This window comes from Neofelis nebulosa, chromosome 7 (genome assembly GCF_028018385.1).
Source record: "Neofelis nebulosa isolate mNeoNeb1 chromosome 7, mNeoNeb1.pri, whole genome shotgun sequence".
In the NCBI taxonomy this organism is placed as follows: Eukaryota; Metazoa; Chordata; class Mammalia; order Carnivora; family Felidae; genus Neofelis; species Neofelis nebulosa.
The window spans coordinates 22885566-22908325 of record NC_080788.1 but is presented as its reverse complement, the minus strand read 5'-3'; the positions used below and the strand labels follow the sequence as shown (position 1 = coordinate 22908325).

Sequence of the window (22760 nt, the reverse complement as noted above, 5' to 3'; positions counted from 1 at the left end):
GGCACATTTGTACCAGGTTTTTTCCCTCAGTATCTCACAGTTATCTTTACTGTTGTAAATGAGGTTTTTTCTTCCATGTTACTATCTGCTGATATGTAACTCAGCTGCTATCTCTCTTCCTTGTTGAATTCTCTTATTAGCTCAAAGTTTGTCAGCTAATTCTATATTTACACAAATAATCAACTAGTAGCAATGACAGTGTTATGTCTTGCTCTGTAATATCTAGATCTCTTATTTTTAATTTGCTCTGGCTAGGGCCTTCCAACAGACCGCTGGCAGCAGGAATATCTGGCATCTTTGCTTTATCTCTGACTAGAATGTGGATCTGTCTAACTTTTCAACAGTTAACTTTATGTTTGTTGGAGTTTTCTTGTGGATAATATTTATCCAATTATAAAAGTTTTCTTCTAGTCTTAGTTTATAATGTGTTTGGATCAAGAATTTAGCTGAACTTAATATATTTTTCTGTCAGTTGAGATTTTTTCTTTGTTTCCTTGTTTAACATGGATATGTAGTGAATTCCATTAGCAAGCCTATCACGTTAATCCATCTTTGCATACCTGGGATAAAATTTATTTGGTCTTTTTCACTTAATGCACTGCTTGATTTTATCTGCTAGTGTTTCATTTAGAATATCTGCATTCCATATTCACATGCAAGATTTGTTGATAGTTCTCTTCTATTGAGATGTCTTTGCCATGTTAATTTATAACAGTGGTATAAATTTTCCATCTTTTATCCATGTTCTAGAATAATTTATATAATGTAGATTTACCTATTCTTTGAATATTTAAAATTCAAATGTAAAAATGTATTTTTAAAAATGTAAATATTTGCCTACCTTTTACATTTTTAAAATGTATTTTTAAATCTATTCTGATTTTCTACTTTTTAGGTATACTCAGTAATTTGTATTCCCCTAGAAAATCACCCATTTAAATGAGATATTCTGTGTGTGTGTGTGTGTGTGTGTGTGTGTTCTTTCATTTAGTCATTTAGGGTTTTTTTTGTTTTTAAAGAACTAGATTTTAGTTCTGACTTTCTTGTTTCTAAATGTGTGTTTGTTTTGTGTCTTTAAATTTTTTTTCTGCTTATCTCTTCATTAATTTCCTCCTTCTGCTTTCTTCAGGTTTTTTGGTATGCATTTTCTAACTTTTTGAGGTACAGGCTTATTAACCAAATTTCAAACTTCCTTGTTTCCTATTTTGTAGGCATTACTTTTACATATCTCCCTGGTCTTGCTATGTTTGCTCTCATTATCATTCATTCCTTAAAAGATATTTCTTGAAAGGTTCTATATACTGAGACTAATCTGAGAGTTTCTTTAAAAAAATAGGTACAAATTATAGATACATATACAAAAATAATACTATATCATAATCCCCTTGTTGTTATTTCTACTTTTATGGCATTTGATCAGAGAATATGAGCTGTAGGAGATCTGTTTTAGAATATACACTAGATATTATTTATAACTCAAAAATAATTTTTATAAATATTTCAAGAGTATTTAAAAATGATTTTTGTTTAGGGGCGCCTGGGTGGCTCAGTTGGTTAGGCGTCTGACTTCGGCTCAGGTCATGATCTCATGGTTTGTGAGTTCGAGCCCCGCATTGGGATCTGTGCTGACAGCTCAGGGCCTGGAGCCTGCTTCTGATTCTGTGTCTCCCTCCCCTCAGCTCCTCCCCTGCTCACACTCTGTCTCTCTCCCAAAATAAATAAAGGTAAAAATTTTTTTTTTAATATTTTTTGTTTATTGGGTACAAATCTATTTCTTGGTTCAGTCTTATCAATTATTTTATTTAATCCTATTAACCATACTTATTTCCTAAAATTCTGGTTTTCTCCATTTCTCCTATATATTTTATCAGTATTAGTTGCAAATATCTTGAAGCTAGATTGTTTGCCATGTAATTGTTCATAACCACTTTGTTTACTCAGTAAATTTTCCTTTAATCAATATAAAAAGATTAATTTTGTCCCTGTTCATGCCTTTTTTTTAATTTAAATTTTAGTTATGTTGTTCTTTTCATGCCTTTTATGTTTTATTTTTTATTTGTTGAATAAGAACACTGCTAAATCAGGTGTCTTTTTTTGGCATTTTTAATACAAACCTTTTTCAATCCCTTTAATTCTGCTAGATCATTTTTATTAAAATCTGTCTTCTGAATATAGCACACCATTGGGTTTTTGTTGTTTTTTTTTCTTTTTTTAATTTTATTTATTTTAGAGAGAGAGAGAGCATGAGTGGGGGAGAGGGGCAGAGGGCAAGGGAGAGAGAATCTTAAGCAGGCTTCAAGCTCAGCACAGAGGCTAACCCTGGGCTTGATCCTACGATCCTGGGATCATGACCTGAGTCAAAATCAAGAATTGGATGCTCAACTTACTGAGCCACACCAGCACCCCTGTATGCCAACTCAATCAGAGGGTCTATTTTACTTTAGGGATTGTTATGGGATTTAAAACTATTTGCATTTTTGTGATTAGTGACTACATTAACTTATTTCTGCTTTTCTATTGTCATTTTACCATACTTTCTTATATTATTTCTTATTTTTCTATTCCTGAATTTTGGTGTACTAGTCAATTTCTTCTCATTATTTGTTTTATGTCTAGTGGTTTGGAAGTTATAATACCAGTTCTTCTCTAATATATCTACTCAAATATGCAACACATAAATTGTACTTTTTTTTTTTGCCATTTTGTACATTTAACAGGGGTATCTTTACCATACACAAACCACAGAACAGCAAATTTCCATGCCACACTCCTCTGTATCTCAATCTCCTACTGACCCAAACCTCTTAGTTATTATTTTATTTAAACATATTATCAAATATTTAAACTTAACTATGACTTTTAGTGTTTTCCTTGATAACAATTCATGAATATGTTCCATGCTCGCTCCTTTTTTTGGGTTTCATCCCATTTTGCTAAGTATATCCTTGAGTATGTAAATCACTCAAGTATTCACAAATTTGAAACTACGTTAGTTTTTGCCTGGGTAGTTCAGTTCAGTAAAATATTTTCTTTTGAAAAGAATTTCTCTCTAATACTAGAAAGTAATGCTCTATTAACTTGGGCAAATTTGTTTCTTGTTACAATGATTTTTCACTTTGAGAGCTTTGATTTTTCTCTCATCCTCAATGTTTTTAAATTTCAGTGTGATATTCAAGATATATGTTTCTTTTTTGTTTACCCTGCTTAGTATTCAGTATGCTATTGGCACATGAAGAGACAAATACAACCATCCTATTTTAATTCACTGAGGAAAAGATGAAATGCTCATTAAATCATGTTCAATCATTTCCTAGTCTTGAAAGTGAAATAAAGGGAGACTCTTACCTCATACCATTTATGAAAATTTAAAGAAAAAAAAAACACAAAATACAAAGGAACCTCTTTGGTTTACCTTAGTAGTTTAGTTTCATATAAACTTTTTAAAGTATTAAATGGATGCATATATAATCTTCTAGTATGGGATCCCAAAGCCATAGAGGATACATAAATAAAATAACGAAATAGATTTCATTCACTAAGAATGCAAAATTTGTTTTAAATAAAAGACGATGAACCATACTAAAAGACAACTTAAGCAATTATCATTGAATAATCCTTCATGAAATTTTGGTATGGAAAGTGAAGGACAAAGAAGAATGATAATCTCTAGGCTAATTTGTTTCTCAGGCTAAAATCCATGTATATCTTAATGACTCATACCCAACATTCCCACCCCAAACAACCAGAATGTATGTATGTATGTATGTATGTATGTATGTATGTATGTATGTATGTATATATGTATGTGTAATGTATGTATGTACTTGGTGTTGGGAAGAATAATCAATCCAGTGTTAAGTTCCTAGCCCTATTACCCGAGTTCTAACCTCCAGAAATTCCCTACTGGCGACCCAGGTAATGTCCCCAATAGTGTACCTGTTCACTGTAATTTGATATTCTCCATGTGCTATTTGCCACACTAACTTTGGGGGATAAAGCATGCGTACAGAACATGGTCTCTCTGACAGAGATCACTAGCCAGCAGGGAGGGAGGAGAATGTTAAACCTGATTTTTCCATGTGGCATGCTACTTAGAAACACCAAGTCCCCATGGCACACAGTGGCCCAGGTAGGGACAGCCCCTGAAGAGAAGCCTGGCCAGACTGAACTGAATTCCTGATTATAGTTCATCCTGACCTTATCCTATTCTTCATCCCCTTCCTTGCATTCAAAGCACATATCTGCAACATTTGATCTCTTGTAGGATTCTTCCCCACCACTTCTTTTAAAGAGGTATGTGTTATGGCCTAACTTCATTTTTTTCTCACGAAAATGCCCTCTCTTGGCACCCATGTCTTAATCTAACTGTTCTCTCTAGATAGCCACTGTCCCAAAATGAGGATACCACATATATTATTGTCTAAACTGAGTCACTCTTAGAAGTTAAAGGAGCACTATTCACAGCTGTGCCAGGACAGCAGACTAAAAACCCATGACTGTCTCAGGAAGACAGTCCTGGCCACCATCCCATAAACAACTACTCCCCTCTGCCTTCTGGATGAGGATCTCCCTCTTCCAGATCTTTCTAAGATGCCAGATCACTGACACACATCATTTCTCCCCTGTAAAATGATCTTCTGAGCCTTCGTCAATATCCACGAAGAAGGTGTTAAGCACTGGGAAAAGTGAAAAGGCCTGGAGTCAAGGCTGTGGTTCTGCGTGCAGGTCATTTAGTCTCAGAAACAGATGAACTGGGGATCTTAATTCCCAGCCATCAAATCAAATCATATGAGACCACCCAGGGTAAAGTGATTTTTTAATGATTACAAGTGCCTCCAGGACACTGAATATGTGTCCTCTTAGAAGCACAGCATCTCACACATAGTAGGTCCTCAGAAAATTCTCCTGAGCTGAACTGACAGCATCAACCACATCACACCTGTGACACTGCCCTGCAAGTTAAAGTACCCATTTCTCGAGGCTTTCATACTCTCCATGGGGCATGTTCTGCTGGGGCAGTGCATTCTGTAGGTCAGCCTCCCAGGGCTTGCTGGGGAGGGCCAGTTTCTCTTTCTTACATCTCTTCCTGTGAATAACAAACTCCTATGTGCTCCTCCATGCAGGTGGCTTTGAATACAGCCCTGGGTGGGCAGTGGAAATTTGCAGGGACCCCCACAGCAGTCTGAGAAGTGCAGGCAAGGGTTGATCTTGGCCCCCACCACTGTGCTACCTGTCCAGTCCTCTCTCAGGCAGCTCATGATGATGACTGAACTTTCCATTGAATTCCTGTCTCACATATTTATTACACAGACCCTTACAATCATGTTGGCTCTGTGTCCGATGCCACTAAGATCAATAAGCTCATCTCCAAAAGCCACGCCCTTGGACTCAATCAGTCTCACAAGGCCCTCGGGGTGCAGGGAGGGAGCGGGCACTCAGTGGACTGGCCCCATGCCATAGGCAGAAAGACAGTTTGCCTGGGCCATCTGGATGCAAAGCCGTCCGTAGAAAACTCTGCTTGCTGCAGCACCTGGCCCTCTGTTTGAAATTCTGCTCAAACCCTTGCACAGTGGTTTGCATTTTGTCATCCCACTCTGGCTGGCAAAGGATTTGGTGAAAGAAAAGTTGGATGTCAGATGCTCTGAAACCGGGAAGAGACAGACTCACCTTTCCAGAATGAAAGACAAAAGAGACGCCCAGAGAAGGTCTAAAAGCAGAGTCAACTCAGAGGGAGTGAGAGAGGAATTATTTTGCTTTTTCTAAGTTACAGAAAAATAAAAGAGCTCTAAAAAGTATGACCACAGTCAGGCCAGCCTAGGGACATGAGACTCTGGAGTCAGGCACACCCTGCTGGGTGACCTTGGGCAAGTGGCTGGACCTCTCTGAGCACCAGTTTCCAGCCCTGAGAAATGTGGATGTAAAGACGGACTCTGGACCCATCCAGCCCTTTGCAGAAAGAGTGGAACCAGGCAGAGGTGCTAAAGGTTCACTAGGGACAGTCCATGCTGTCCAGTGCAGACAGGCTGGGCCCTGAGTCAGCCTGGGGCAGACAAGTATCTGGGCTGACAGTGGCTGAATGACGACATGTGTTCGTGTGCCCACCCTCCATCAACGTTTCCAAGAAGCTAGAGGAAATAACAAAAACAAAACACATCTACCACCATCATCTTGGAGAAGTGTACAAGCAGAGAAGAACAGATAACTTCTGAACAAAATAACCATGGAATGTGAATCAGTTGATAGCAGAAGAAGAAGTCAGATGAAGAATATGAATAAGTATTTTGACAATTATTCAGAGCAAAAAAAAAGAAATGGAATTCTACCAAAGGATGAGAGCCTCTCCCATGTCATTCATAGTAAAAGCCAAGACCTCCAACACTTGGGCCACACCCTGTTGTTTCTCTAACCTTCTCCACCCTTGCACTCCAGCCACATCACCCCCTTGTGTTCCTCGGCAGACCCAGATGGCATGTTTCCATCTCAGGGTGGTCAAAAAAGATCAATTTGTTTCAAAGATAAAAGCATGACACACAAATATAAAATGAACATGTGTCAAAGTTTTTACTTAAGTCATTAATGAGGGAACAAGCAAGGTGTCAAAAACCAATTCCAAGAAGCATCCAAAAAGCTGACACATACAAAGGCAACCAAAACATGGATGAGATATGTTAACAGGAATCAGTCCACCAAACAAAATCCATTTGCTTCTCTATGGACTGGAGTCCTTTGCATTACTATTGGTTTCCTAGAACTTACAGAGTTGGAAAGTAGTTCAAAGACCATGACATAGTCCGAGATAGTTTCTGATAACCTGGAAGGTGTGTGAAACCACACATAACATGTCATAGGCTACTGGGTCATCTTTCTCTTGTCTGTTTTGTTCTCACATTTCAAGCCTTTTCACAACCTTCCCTGAAAGGCCTGTGCCGTTGTTATTCTTTCCATCAAGAACGTTTACCTCGTTGATGCTCTATGACTTGTTCCTCCACCTCCTTCTGGCTCTTCTGTTGGGCTCACGACCTACCCTAGGCTCTACCACTCCCTACATGCTCTCCATGCTTTCTTTTTCTTGGAGCCCCAGATATCTGGCATGTGTGCTCCCCTCTTCTATTTGTCTACAGCACAGGGATTTTTGTCTGGCTTGGTCACTTCTGTGTCCTCAGATCCTAGGACAGTGTGTGATAACAGCACATAAGCCTTCACTAAATATTGGTTCAGTGAATGAACAAATTAAAAACAAACATCAAAGGGGCAGGGGTGAGAAAGGGGAGGGTTGGACAGATAGTTCAGAGGATGATTTTGGAGATGCACACATAGGTTGGCCGCTTCCACTCACTACTTAAAAACAGGTAACTGCTCCACTCTTTTCCCACCACACCTTGTTAGAAACAGCCTCCCTCCAGATTAGGTCTGAATATTTGATAATGTATATCATGCTATAACAGCACATCATAAAACCTCATTCTCTGGGAGGTCCAAAGCTGCAAAATTATCTTTGCTTAACTGAAGATTCGTGCCACATCCAAGAGCTGCTAACTCATATTCTTTTGGTAATGGCCTCCTGTTCCCATCCCCAGCCCCAGCCCAGACATGATTGAACTTTGGGCCCTTGAACACCAACTGGTTAACCTTCTTCAAGAGGCATTAAATTGAATAAGAGACTTGCTCCCTAAGATCCCATTCTTTATGTGGACTGATGTGATACCATGATAAGACATGAAGCCCACAATAGGGCTACAGCCACTCACAAGGATGCAGGTCCCGGCTCTTCTCCATTATCTTTGCTACCTGTCTGTCTCCTCTCTGCTTTGGCTGAGAAACCCCCTAAGTCCTTATGATGTTCTCCTTCCTACTCACTTCATTGCTGTCCTCCCATCAGGAGTCAGGATTGGAACTTCAATCAGGCAAAGGTGACAACAACTGAAACTTGAGTGTGAAACCCATGTGTGCTGTAGCTAACCACGTCAACAGCTGTCCTTATCAGACCCAAGGCCCTGACAGCTGCCTTTTCCAACCATCAGCAGCCCAGCTTGAGGTTCTGGCCACCAGCACACATTCGGTCCATGCATGGGGCAGGCAAGCAGAGCCAGTGTCAGGGAGCTGCCATTCCTGGAAGCAACTGTCAATCTATGACAGAAGGCAATTGACAGACAAACACCACAGAGGTATCCAGCAGGAATGGGTCCCCACTGCCCAGAGCAGCAGCTTGCTTTTTAGCGCATTTTTAATGCATATACTATCTTCCCTCCCTTCTCTGAGTCACTTCCTGTCCCAAATAAACCATGCACTGAGGGGCACCTGGGTGGCTCAGTTAAGCATCAGACTCTTGGTATCAGCTCAAGTCATGATCTCATCATTTGTGAGTTCAAGCCCTGCATCGGGCTCTGTGCTGACAGCGTGGAACCTGCTTGGGGTTCTGTCTCCCTCTCTTTCTCTGCCCCTCCAGCACTCACGGTGCTCTCTCTCTCTCTCTCTAAAATAAAAAATAAAATCCATAAACCATATGCTGAAGTACTTGTTGTAGACTGACTTCTGGGTGAACCAAATCAAGCCCCTCATCGGGCTCTGTGCTGACAGCGTGGAACCTGCTTGGGGTTCTCTCTCTCTCTCTTTCTCTGCCCCTCCAGCACTCACAGTGCTCTCTCTCTCTCTAAAATAAAAAATAAAATCCATAAACCATATGCTGAAGTACTTGTTGTAGGCTGACTTCTGGGTGAACCAAATCAGTGAGTCACTGATCAGCACACAATCATTAACCCTTATCGGCTGGATCACCACGTTCCACCCAGGTGTGTCCTGCATACATCACCCCCTCTCCAGGCTCTGCTGTCAGCCACAGGGTCATGGGAATCTGTGACAGAAAGAGGGTTACAGCCAGAGGACTCTAATCGCAGAGGCAAACATGAGTCTGCAGATGTGCAAATGCAGCTTTGCACAGGCTATAAGAAAGGGGTGGTTGATACCTCATGTCCTACCAATACAGAGCCAACAAAAACATCTTCAAATACACTCATCAACAAAGATTCCACTATTATTACGGGATTTTCTGACTGAGCAGCTTAAGAATGGAGAAGACCAGAGAGGCTGAGGTAGCTGCCTGCAGTTTCACAGGGCAGGCAGTGGTGGCCAAGGTGTCACTGCAGTTCAGGCTTTCTTCTGCAAGCTGACTGCTGATAAGAGTGAGGCCTTTCATTCTGTCCAAATGGGAAAATCATGAAAAGCTATCCACAACTGCTACTCACTTTGAGCAAGACTGTGTTCAGAAAAATCCTTGAACTGCAGGCTTAAAGTAAAGCAGAATAAAGCAACCAAGAAAGTACTGGGATCAGCATCCGGCAGGGATGCTTTTATCAGCGCCTGTCCTCTCCTCAGAGCAACCCGGCCAGCTGGCTGGCAGCACTGTAACTTGTTCACCATCCATCAGGGAAATAAAGCAGCCCATCCCAGAAATGATGCCGAGATGGCTGCTTTGCAATGACCCAACCTCTTCAAAGCACAGAAAAATGTATTATATCCCCAAAACCATTCGTGGCTCAAGCTTGGACTCCAATATCAAACCAGAATAGAGCAAGAAACGTGATGGACGTGTTTGTGATGCTTCCCCTAACCTGAATCAATGCTCCCTTCAAAATCATGGCTTATGCAGAATGATGGCATGCTCCCCTCCTTAAGGAAAAGCTCCCCCTGCAAACACAACAATTTAATGAACCATCACACAAGCCTACTGAGAGAACATACTATTTGGAGTGCCTGGAAGCTGGCAGAAAGTATTAAGCTCAACATCTCTCAAAATCTCCAATAACAGAATATCAGAAGGTCAGGATCCTATTAAATTCAAGCCTGTTTTTGCTACTTCCTCTGTCAATTTTTTGGCTCAGGCCCAGGTTCATATTTTCCAGCTTGCCAATATGATTTCCTTCCTTCCTTCTCTTGTTGTTAGCAGTGCTCATGTCACAGAGACCCATCCCCTTCCCCCTTTCTCTTAATTCCTGCATCCCTGCTTCCTCCTTCCATCCTGTCTGTGCACAAATATTTATTAAGCACTCTCTAGACCCCCAGGGGGGTGGCAGAGCCCATGTGCCATAGGGGACAGGAATGCCTTTTCTGTAAGGCATGGCAAAAAGACACAACAGGGACTCAGTGGAACAGGGAGTCAAGCTGAGGTCTGAGGGATGAAAGAAGGGTAAGCATTCCACACCAAGAGGGGAGCTCACAGAAATGTCCTGTAGTGAAAAAGAGTCCAGACACACCAAGGAGTTGAAAGACAAACATCTAGCCAGGAAGCAGGAGGTGTAAGAGGCAGCTACAGGGGTGGGCTGGACCACTCATCCCTGCCAGCCAGGCCACATGACTTGTGTCCAGACAGTAGAGGGAAGCCAGCGAATAGAGGCAAGGGATAAGGAGATCACTCTGTGTTTGGAAACTCTGTCTGCTTGCCTACCTACCCTCTGTCTCCTTCCTACCAGTCCCTCCAGCATGCACTTAACTGAGTGCTCCTTCATTACAAATGTTTGTTTTGGTCCTTCATTCCCCCCTCAACTCTAATCTGGCCTTCCTGTTTCACCTCTTCCCTTCCATAGAGCACACCTTCATCTTCCTTCCTCCCCACCAACCTGTGTGCCCTAGAGACGTGAGGCTGACTTCTGCTTCCCTGATCAAGGCTGAGCTCCTGCCTACTCTGTCCAACAGAGTGCAGTGAAGGGGCTGTTCTAGGATTCATATGCTCAGTTCATAAGGAGCCTGGTGGCTGCCACTTCCTCCCTCTCCGAACACTTCTTGCCACACACTGGGGGTTGCCTGCATCCTGTGGAAAAGGCTCATGGAGGAAGCTAAGGTGGCACAGGTAACTGTCCCAGCTGTGCTCCCACCAATGGCTGGGGGGTGTGGCTCTCCACATTCCAGCCCATCAGAGCCTCAGCCCCCTGCTTTTTGCCAACAACTGACTTAAACAGACAGGCCACCACATGGGTCAGTTAGCCCACAGTGTGGTGAGAAGTCATATGCATACATTTTTTTTAAGACACTAAGTTCAGGATAGTCTCTCAGACAGCAAAAAATAACTGACACTGTGTCTATGACTGGCTTACATGTATTCTGTAACCTGCTTATCCTACATCATGTCTGTGTGGACATGCAAGCCATATATTTAACAGTTACTTCAGAAAGGAAGTTCTATATCCCATTTTTCAGAAAAACTAAAGCAGAAGAGGAGGCAGCCTGTACAGATTCCATGATAGAAGCTGGTGGATGTGGTCAATGGGGAGATGAGGAAAAGAGGAAAGAGAAAAATAGTTATTTAGAGCTCAAGGGGAAACATGAGAGGAAAGGGGCTCTGGGACCATCAGCTGGGTCAGATGTGTGTGTGGGGGGGGTGGGTACCATTATTTCTGAGATCCCGCTCCCTGGTGACAGCAGGTGGAGACTGCATCTTTGCTCCTTGAAATTCAGTTTGCATAGAATACATGGTAACTCTTCCTTAGCCAGAACATTAAAAGCATCAAACATTTTATTTATTAGGTTTTGAGGTGCTACATATAAGTGATAAGAAGCACCTCTATAACCTCATGAAGTTTCTACCACATTGTAATATCTATTCTTGATTTCAAATGAAAAAGAACTAAATTAGGCACAATGTAAAAACATTATTGACATTTCTTTTTTAATTACTCTGAGCAGAAATCCTCATCACCATGTCTATAAATGCACAACCACCATCACTAAGCATTCAATCTTTGCCAAGTACCACACTAAGCATGCTAGGTGCATCCGCAGAGTTATCCCTTCCAAACTCTGAAGCTGGCATCTCCCCCATTTTTCAAAGGAGGAATCTGAGACTTAATGTTTATAACATACTAAATATTACAGCTACAATTTATACCCAGACTTCTCCAATGCTGACTCTTTGTCCTTAAGAAGTCAACTGCAATGCCCCTGTTATGGGCTGAATTGTGTTCCCCACCCCCCCACTCCCACTAAATTCACATGCTGAAGTCCTAGTTCGTATGTTGAAGTTCCACAGTATGTGACTGTATTTGGAGGTTTTAAAGAGGTAGCTAAGTTAAAATGAGGTTGTTATAGTGGTCCCTAATCCAATGTGATGGTAGTCGGCACAAGAGTAGATCAGAGAACACAGACATGTGCAGAGGGAAGACCATGTGAAGACACAGAGAGAAGATGGACATCTATAAGTTGTAAGAGAGGAGACTCAGAAGAAACAAAACCTGCAGACACCTTAATCTTGTATTTCCAGCCTCCAAAATAAAATGTATTTCTGTGGTCTTTTGATGTCAGTGGCTGGGAAACTAATGATCCAAAGATGAGCCATGGGGTTCCATGTGCTTCACCTACTCCGTTGGGGACCACTTACTCTAACTTTAGACATGTTTCAGAGCTCAGGTGTCTGAACTAATTTAAGAAACTGAAGAGTGGCAGCAAATCAGAAGGGAATACTATTCTTCTAGAAACAAGCCCAATTATTCAAATGAAATGTAACTGCCAGCAAGAAAGACAGAATTAAAAGTTGACACAAGAAATGAAATCACCCAGCCTCCTAGAAGCAGTCAGTGTAGGACAAACACATCAGCTGGTGACAACCAAGGACAGTAGCCAATGGTCACACTGTTTTCTAAGTCAGGAAGGCATGGGACTTCCTTCTCTTCCCTCTTCCCGGTAGGACCAAATGCAGCAGTTGTAATTAGGAAGTATCTTTCTTTAATATTAAGCTCGTTATCACATTCTAAACCTTACTGGGAAGAGATGCTCTGGATCCCCTTATTTTGATTATGTAGCTTAGCAAAAAAAGATTTAGTGCTTCTAGAAATTTACCTTGCCTGAATACCTTTTAGGCATCTGGTTTACAAATCAGACTGTCCTGGTTCACAATGAATCCCTCATTTCTTGACCTCAGGAGCAGGATTCCTGTTCTTAATCCATATTAGAATATGACTATTATCTGTATTTCTTCTATCAAGTACTCCACCTGCATCACAAGCTTCTGAGCACAGCTAGAGGTGATGGTCTTCATGCACTCAGCTATAGGCAGCAGGACTCTCCCAATGCACAATGGGAATACATCAGATGAGGACCTGGGTCCAACCTTTGCACCTGAATGGCAGCAATTATGATCACACCATAAGTTGCTGGCCCTTGACATGCATGACTGGAGTCCACTGTTTGGACCCAGTGCCAATATGCACAAAAGTATATATGTACCTATAATGCACAGCCCTATAGACATGTGCTCAGGCAGAGTGCTGGGTAATGCAAGTCTTCATGCCAAGGCAGAGAACATGGGAGAGGGGGACAGAATGTTTCTCAAAGGCTTGGCCATTTACAAAGCATCATGGGCAGCAATGGTCCCAAATTACAGATCATGGGTCTGGCATTTCTTTTTTTTTTTTCAACTTTTTTTTTTATTTTTTATTTTTGAGACAGAGAGAGACAGAGCATGAACGGGGGAGGGGCAGAGAGAGAGGGAGACACAGAATCGGAAACAGGCTCCAGGCTCCGAGCCATCAGCCCAGAGCCTGACGCGGGGCTCGAACTCACGGACCGCGAGATCGTGACCTGGCTGAAGTCGGACGCTTAACCGACTGCGCCACCCAGGCGCCCCAGGGTCTGGCATTTCGATGAAATATTCAAATATGCTTGGTTGTTATATATATGCAAAACTAAAATCATTTCTCCTTTTGTCCAGTGTGCTTACCTGTTATAGAGAAGAATGTCTGGCTTCCAAATCAGGCCATCTGGGAAACGAACAGTCTTCACGCCCGGATATTCTGACATATTCCATTGTAAATAGTGATCTGTCCAAGACTAACACACACAGACAATGACATTAGCAGCACTTTGCTTCCTTGCCTACTAATATTTCTTATAAGGGATTATTAGATACATTCAAAGCCAAAAAGAGTTCCAGATACTATTTACATAATTGAATTGTTATCTATAAAATATAAGGAAACTGAGAATTAAGTAATCTCTTGCAAAATGACCATGAACAGCATAAAAATCACATTTAAGATCCTGCTGTCACCATGACCACATTCGAACAGTAGCATTAAAGTTAATTCCAGTCCACTGCATGCCCCGAAGGCTTCCCCTCCCACAGCAGATGGGTTTTTTTTCCTAGCCAAATGAGTAACTGTTTTACTTTCAAAGTTCTCCACTGAAAGGACACTTTGGAAAAATAAATTCACTTATTTCAATTGGAATATGAACTAAGCTAGAAAAATTAAGAATATTTATTTCCATGAAACAACTTTTTGCAGCTGCTGGGGAACCTCTCAGAAGCTTCTAAGGAGGATGTGTTTTTGGACTGGAGTTCTTATTTTCATGCAGGAACAGTGCTTCTGATGCCACAACCCCAAAATGCAAACACATGGCCTTGGTGGTAAAACACTGAATCGGGACAAGGGTGAAGATGGGGACTCAGGAAATAGTCATAAACACACCAACACAGGTGCATCTGCTTGACGTCAGGTCCAAAATTGGTTCTTGAGTGACCTTTTCCAGAGGAAGGCCCATGCCTGGGGTCCCTTGTCCAAGGACCACATAGCTCAGCCCTACCTAGGGTCCACTAGCTCTGTAAAGACTGCTCGGGTAAGATCCCACCTACAGCTGCTATACAAACAGCTCCACCAAGCCAGGGTTGCAGGGCTGGCCCGTTTGGACTCAGCACCTCCTACAAATGTGCCATAATCAGGGCAGACCCCCAGTAAAGGCCCCATCCTGTACCCAGTCTCCCTGGGGCCACCCATGATCTGGAGCTCAGACCTCAGATTTAGAAAGGTATGTGATGCAACACTTCCAGCTGGGATCTAGGCAACTCCCCATAATCAAACATATCATTATTTCTGCAGCAAAACGTGCATACTGATACTAAGTAAGAAAAATAAATGCCTCCACTGCACATCTATTTCGGTTTGATTTTAGACTCAGTGAGTTTGATGCAAAGTTACAAAAACAACATCAAGGGGGACAAAAACCCTTTAATTTTCAAAGCTATTGAGATGTGGGAATTGTAGCCAAGGGGTTGTGGATCACAGAGCACGTCCCAGAGATCCCACCATCCTCTGGAGAGGACAGGCAAGCATCCAAAAAGGCTGTTCCAGTTCTGGGACCATATGAAGTCAGATGAGAGGGAATAGCCAGGTGAGTAATGTGACTTTATAGCCATGGGCCTCTGAGAATGAAGATCCATCAATGTATAATGTGGTAAAAAAATCACTTGGAACATTTAGGATAGAGCCACCCTACTGATGTTTCTAATTGATGTGGGTAGTTAGTAGAGGGGAAGGGAGGAGGGGAGAAGAGCAGGAAGGATACGCAAGGGGAGGAGAAGGACAGTGCCCAGAAGGGCCAGTCTTGTTGGAGCTGGTTTGCAGGAATGCATAGGCATGAACTAAACTGTGTTTGCTCCAGCCTGCTCTGTCTCTGTACCATTTGCCCAGTGCTCCCTTCTTTTCTCTCCCTTGTCAGGGGGATAACCCCTTCCACACTCAACACCTGTGCCTTCCTTACCAGGATCTCATATCTCACCCTGGGATGCCTGTCACTGTCACTATTGCCACCATGCTAATCATGGTCATAGGGCTCCCAGAGCGAAGGTGGGCATGGCAGGCAAATGCCCATCTCCCCCACCTGCTGAAATGATGGGCAGAGCAGGGAGGAAAAGCAGGGAAGTAGAAACCCTTGGTTGGTCAAACCGCAACCTCTTCAGATGGCATGTGTGAGCTGCACAATACTTCCCCAGCAATTTCACATCTCCTCAACCCAACCCATCATCTTAGCTGCATGTGTCCCATGAGTATGTATCCTGACCATTTGGTTTGTTCAGAGTCACATGTACACCTTGCTTGCCATGATCCAGGGATGCCAGCATGATTACTATTCCTATTTATAAGAGGAGACTGGGGCACAGAGAAGCAACATCCTTTCAGTCAGACACTGGGTCAGGACTCAGAACTGCATTATTTGACTTCAAGAAGAGTGATCAGTAGGCTCTACCATTGATGTTTCTTCCAACCCAATCTCTCTGCACTGGCAGTTAGGGGCTGTTCATCCTCTCTGAAGGAGCCCCCCATCTGCTCACTCAAAAGCCAACCTGGGTCTCCCCCACCCTCAGGAAAGAAAAGGGGGGCTGCAGAGAGCTGTGGAACTCAGGCACATCTGGGTTTACACCAAGGCTGTGGCAGAGACCAGCTGTGTGAGCTCAAGCAGATTGTTCAATTTTTTTTAACGTTTATTTATTTTTGAGACAGAGAGAGACAGAGCATGAATGGGGGAGGGTCAGAGAGAGAGGGAGACACAGAATCTGAAACAGGCTCCAGGCTCTGAGCCATCAGCACAGAGCCTGATGCGGGGCTTGAACTCACGAACCGCGAGATCATGACCTGAGCCGAAGTCGGACACTTAACCGACTGAGCCACCCAGGCACCCCTCAAGAAGATTGTTAAAAACAAACAACCCAGGGCACCTGGGTGGCTCAGTCGGTCAAGTGTCGGACTTCTGCTAAGGTCATGATCTCAGGGTTCAGGAGTTCAAGCCTCACATCAGGCCTTCTGTTGTCAGTGTAGAGATTGCTTCGGATCCTCTGTCTCCCTCTCTCTGTCCCTCCCCAGCTCATGCTCTCCCTCGCCCATCTCTCTCAAAAATAAATAAACATTAAAAACAAACAAACAAACAACAACAACAAAAACATGGGCCCAAAATTACTTAGGCCAAGTCACCAAACTGAGGCTTAATACTTAACTGTATTTTCAACCTCTCACAGAAACCTAAGTCTTAAAGGGCCAATCAGGAATTTTCTGATCAGCCTCTGTGAAGTCATCTGTCGCCACAGGGCCCTCTCCATCCCTCAATGGAAGATGAGATATAATCTGCTTGATAAAACCCCCTGCCCCTCCCCCAAAGATAAGGTTACCTTGCCTGAAACAATCCTTTCTTTTCCCTTGCTTATAACTTTCTTGCCCCACCCTCCTTCCTATAAAAACTTTCCATTTTGTACAACTTGTGTGAGCTCTCTCTACTTGCTAGATAGGGTGCTGCCCAACTCACAAATCCTTTAATTAAGCCAATTAGATCTTCAAGTTTACTTGGTTGCATTTTGTTTTTTAACAAGGTAAATACCCCCTCCGGGAGCTGCAGCTTCCTCACAGGTGTCTGCCTCACAGGGCAGGACAGCACTGGAAGGATGAAATGTGTGCAGCAGCAGGTAAGTCATGTGGCCCTGGTAGGCCCATGACAAATGATGGCTTAAAAAAAAAAAAGAGGGATTCTTCCATTTCATAAGATACTATAGGACAGGAGAGCTGTAACAACCAAGCTACAGCTAAAGGTGCAGAAGCCTCATCAACTGGGCACTGGGAGCCGGAGCAGGAATGTTGGGGCTGTGTGCCCTGGGAGCAGGAGAGCCCAGGACGCCACAGGTTTCCATGAGCATTTCTGAAGAATGGATGTGTAAAGGGGCTTGTGAATAATAATGTTCCAGAAGGAGCTTTTCTATCCTCTTAAAGCACTCACTCCCCACTCAGATCCCTGGAGGGCAAGAGGCCCTGCACAAAATCTTCCTACAGACAGTGTGTGGCATGTTGGGCAGCTGATAGTGTCAGTCTAGAAACGCCAATACTCCCAGACCATCTGGAAGAGTCTGTGATTTTCCTTCTCTCCCTATTTCTGTGGGATCCCTTCTCATTTAATCTTCAAGATATGACTATGTGGGGTTCTTAAGGGGACATACAAGGGAGGAAGGGGCCCTTGATCTGAGATGTACCATAAGAACCCTAATCCTTCCATGGGTCTCAGAACTGGCCCCCATTAACATCTACCTTGAGGCCATAGGAAACTTTAAGTTTGTGTGCATGTACATGCATGGAAATATTTATAGCAGGATAATGAGAGAGAAGAAAGAGAACATTTTCTTTGTTTAAAAAAAAAAAGTACATTCTGGTATAATAAGAAACATATTTGGTCTATGTCCCAGGTTCTTGGCACATGGTTTCTAAAACCTTGGGAACTTCCTGAGGATAGGAGTGTCTCTTATTATTCATATGGAGCACCTTCTGAGCCCACCAGAGGTTATTCTATTGAGGTGAGGTGACTTAGGGTGGGTGCCCGAGATCACCTCAGGTTGCCAGCATGCAGCCGGTCATCAGAAAGATCAAGCTTTGATTACAGGGTAGGAACCTTCAGCCCCACCCAACCTCAGTCTCCAGGGAGAGGAGAGAGAATGGGGACTGGGTTATAAAAACTCTTGAACCACAAGATTCGGAAAGCTTCCAGATTGGTGATTACATCCAAGTGCCAGGACAGTAACTAGCCCACAGAAGGCATGAAAGTTCTGGGCCTCCCTCACACCTTGCCCTATGCATCTCTTCCATTCAGCTGTTCCTGATCAGGATTCTTTATAATAAATTGGTAAATATAAGTGTTTTCTTGAATTCCATGAGCTATTCAGCATTCAAACTCAGCTGGATAAAAGTGTGGGCAGCCTGGACACCCCCTTTGCACCTGGCATCTGATGGGGTAGTCTTGTGGGATTGAGTCCTTAACTTGTAGGATCTGATGCTAACTCCAAATAGAGAGGATCTACCCAGTTGGTATCCAGAGAATCAGAGAATCAGTTGCTGGTGTGAAAGACAGCATGTACTTGGTGTTGGAAAACTCCATATAAACACGTTTTGGAAATTCTTCCAGTCAACCATTTTGATCTCAGATGAAGAAAGTGGGCCTCCTTCTTCCTCCTGCCCCCAACACTTTTTCTCTCATTGTGACAGAATGATTGAAATCACCATTAACTATGGGTCATCATGAGGGCCCTAAGCAAGCCACTGGCTAGCCTGTGTGTGAACATAAGGTGTGGCATTCTCAGAGATGAAGTGGTAGAAAATGCAGCAATTAAGTATTTTAGAAATAAACATGGTTTACAACCTAGCATTCTATAGTGTGAATGCTATTCATTCCATAATTAGAATCCATAATCAGGAAATAAAAAATAGGGAATACACATAAGAAGGATGGAAAATGTAGTCAGAAGAATGGTTAAAATTCCATAATAAGAGAAGCCAGATTCTTTTGAAAAGCACAGGCAAGTCTTTGGATGGCTCAACTGTCTCTTCAGAAACTGAAATGCTGCTGCCACTTCTTCTTATAGATTAAATCAGATCATATCTGACAGGCCTCCCAAAATGATAAAACTAATCTACAGAGAAACTACCCCAATTGCTTCCTGCTAGGAATAAGAAGAGGTATATAGAACAGCAACTTTCTCTTCCTTCGGGTTATTTAAATAACCAGAAAGTCTTACAAAATCAAGGGGAAGTGAAAGAAAGGAAAACAAAATAACAAACTGTAAGTCAAAAGAGAATTTAATTTATTTTACTTTTCTGCCCTTCTCTTCTGACTGTATAGAAAATCTCTAATTTGCAGAATATTGACCTCAAGTTTAAATACCCTGGGAAAAAGATTATTCAGATTCAGATTTTCAGAACAGCAATTCAGCAACATGAAGCTCTGGGGAAGAAAAGTGGCTGAAGGCAATTTCCTTGATTTTCTGTCCTCTCCTGTCCATATTTCTGCCTCCCTTGGGTCTTCTGCCCTGTTGGTCTTCAATATGGAGCTTCACTTCTTATTCATACCCTTTATTCAGGCTAGGTCAGGCTAGGCTGGTCACCAGCTGGAGAACGTAACAAGCAGGAATCTAGGTGATGGTGGCTTTATAAATGGCCCCGGTGCAACTTCCAAGGCCTGCCATGGTGACATTCAAGTTCCTTATTTCCATGCTGTGGCCTCAGAGGAATTCCAAGGCTTTCCAGGGGGAAAGACCTTCGATTAGGTACCTGTTAAGGTCTGTTCTAAACCCAAGATACCCATGATTCCTTAAAATTCATTCAGAAGCCAGTGTTAAAGCTGCTACATGAGCTACAGATGCCACCTTCCAGATAAATATGTCACCCCTGCTTTGTAAGGACACATGCTAAAAAGGCAGCAAGCATGTTTCCAGGTGGTGGGCATGTGGAAACAAGTATTAATTAATGATGCAACACCTACACACACCAATGCTTCCTGATCTTCACATTCAAAAGGGTCTATGCCTTTCCTTCTCTCCCTTCCATTTCTGTAAAGCAGAGATTTTTTCCACCTCTGAACTCCACTGTCCACACCACCAGCTGGCCTCCTGCCATACTTCAAGGGAGTCACTTGTTCACAATATTTTAACCTTTTTGTTAGGCTGTAAATTGCACAGCCTGATTGTAAATGGCTTAAGAGAAGAAATTGGGTCTCATCCATTTCTGGGTTCCCCCTCATGTGACCTACTTCAATGTCTTCCCCGTAGCAGGCATTCAAAAAGATAAGGTGAATAGGTAAGTGAGATAAAAAGGTGATTTTTAAAACAAATGAAGCTGTGGACGTTTTTGCAAGTGCAATAATGAATTAGAAATAAGCTGTGCTTGAAAGAAATTTAGAGGTCTCCAGTGACATCCTCCAAAGCAAGCATGCTTATTTATGGAGCACCTGAACTCAATGCAATAAGTAATAATCTAGTTACTTTTTTCCTAGAAAACAACACTCTTTGAAAAAAAATGCCAAATCATATATGTTATTAACGATCGTTTGCTTACTGAGGGATAAGGATATAGGCATCAGGAAGACAGACCTGTCTCTGACCTAATATGTAGTGAGCATATTAGGTGTTTCTCTCTTTATAAGAAAAATGTCAACAGCAGCTCTGTACCATAGAAAACATGGGAAATGCCTGGTTTTATATAAAAAAGGAAACATTTGTACTATCTCCCAGAATTCCCAGAGCTTACACTACAGTGTTTAAATGTGAGGTGGAGTTGGCTTTATTTTGTATCATAATATCTTAGCCCTTCCTAGGTTCACCTTGAGTTTTTTGTTTCATTCATTCATTCTACAAAACTTACTCATGCCTGCTGGGGGTAGAGTAGTGAATACAACTGGAGTCCTGCCCTCCCAGAGGACACATTCCAGGTGGGGGATGAGAACTCAGAGCCAGAGAACAAATAAACAATACAAAGTATGGGACAAGGGCTTTAAAAACAAAATGAAGTAGACTTAGGGAATACATGTTGTGTTCCCCCAAATTCCTATGTTGAACGCTAATCTCAGTGTGAGGGATATCAGAGGTGGGGCCTTTAGTAGGTAATCGGATCATGAGGAGAGAGCCCTCCCAAATGAGATTAGCACCCTTATACAATGGGACAGATCCCTCCCTAAGAGATTAGCACTCCCATTTCACCTAGTGAGGACACAACAAAAATGCAACTCAAAAAAGAGCTCTGAATAGAACGCAACCATGGTGGCACCTTGGACTTCCAGCCTTCAAAACTGTGAGAAATAAACATCTGTTGTTGATAAGTCACCCTGTTTATGGTATTTTGTTATAGCAGCCAGAAAGACTAAGATACCGAGGTGAAGAGAATGGTATGGGCTGGGGGTAGGCAATGAAGGTTTGAGATAATAGGGTTTGAGAGGAACTCAGAGAAGACCTCACTGAAAAGGTGATCTTCAGGTAGATACTACTAAGAAGTGAGAAAGAAAAGCAAGTGGTTCTTGGGGAAAGAGCCTTCCAGGAAGGGGGAGCAAATGCAAAGGCCCTGAGGTAGATGATGTGTGTAGGGCAACAAGCAGGGCAAGGAGCACAGCAAGAAGAAGAGGGCTGGGGAGCATGTAGAAGAAGCGAGGGCCTGGCATGCAAAGTCACAGACCACCTCAAGGACCTCAGCTTGCTACTGGGTGAGACAGGAGCCCCTGGAAGGATCTGGGTCAATGAGGCTTGTGGCTAAGCCTTCTTCTTACTTGGATCACGCTGCCTGCTATATTGAGAACAGACATCGCTAGTGTGGTAAGGGCTGAAACACAAGGCCCAGCTATGAATCTCCATAGTAACATAAGTGAGAAATGATGCTGGTTTAGACCAAGGTGGAAGCAATGGGGTTGATGTGCAGTAGTTAGAGCTTGGCTCTATTTTGAAGGTTGAGATCGGAGGTAGGTGTGAGAGACTAGAGCTAAGGGTGACTCTGAGGCTTCTGATCTGAGCAAATGAACACATGGAGTTACCATTTATCCAAATGGAGACAGCAATTGTAGGGGCCAAGGGCAGGCTGCCCAAAACGTGCCACTTTGTCATACTGATTATTTTAAATAAAAGTTAATTACGATACAGCTTGTTCAAGAGGGACACTCAGACCCTCCACTGTCCCCCTGAAAGCAGGAAATAAATCTACCATGTGAGAGGTGTCCTCCCTCAATTAGGATGTAGAGACATCCTTATCACCAGAGATAGGGAATTTAGAGCCAAGAAGACTATATAAACAATCCCTGTGACTTTTTACTAATTTACCACCCCAGCCCAAGTTCCTTTTAGAATTCCTTACTAATTAAAGCTCCCAAAGTTAAGGCTTTTTGTCCTGTTAACTCCTCACAGATTTATCGTGTCTTTGTCTGAAAAGTTTAAAAACTATCTGCCTTTGTCATTTCCTTAGGTGTCAAAGTTGTCAAAGTCATTATTTGGCCTCCGTGTGCACATAATAAAACTCTGTTTGTTTTTTTTTTTCTCCTGTTAATCAGTCTCATGTAAATTCAATCTTAGTCCAAGTGGAAGACCCCAAAGGGTAGAGAAGAATTTTTCCTTCCCTTCACTATAGAGGGAGCAAGTGAGAAAGGGAAAGAAAGGACACACTGGATTTAAGAGCCTACTGGGTGCCCATGTAGGGGCACCAGGAAGGCAGTTGGGT

At 42.7% G+C, this 22760-nt stretch overlaps 1 protein-coding gene across 1 annotated transcript in view; it reads right to left on the bottom strand.

The window, feature by feature from the left end:
• CHRNA7 (cholinergic receptor nicotinic alpha 7 subunit) overlaps positions 1-22760 on the bottom strand; it is a 112674-nt gene that overhangs the window by 36836 nt on the left and 53078 nt on the right. The window contains exon 4 of the mRNA XM_058736848.1: positions 13706-13815. Coding sequence (XP_058592831.1) covers positions 13706-13815 — 110 coding nt within the window. The remainder of the gene's footprint in view (positions 1-13705; positions 13816-22760) is intronic.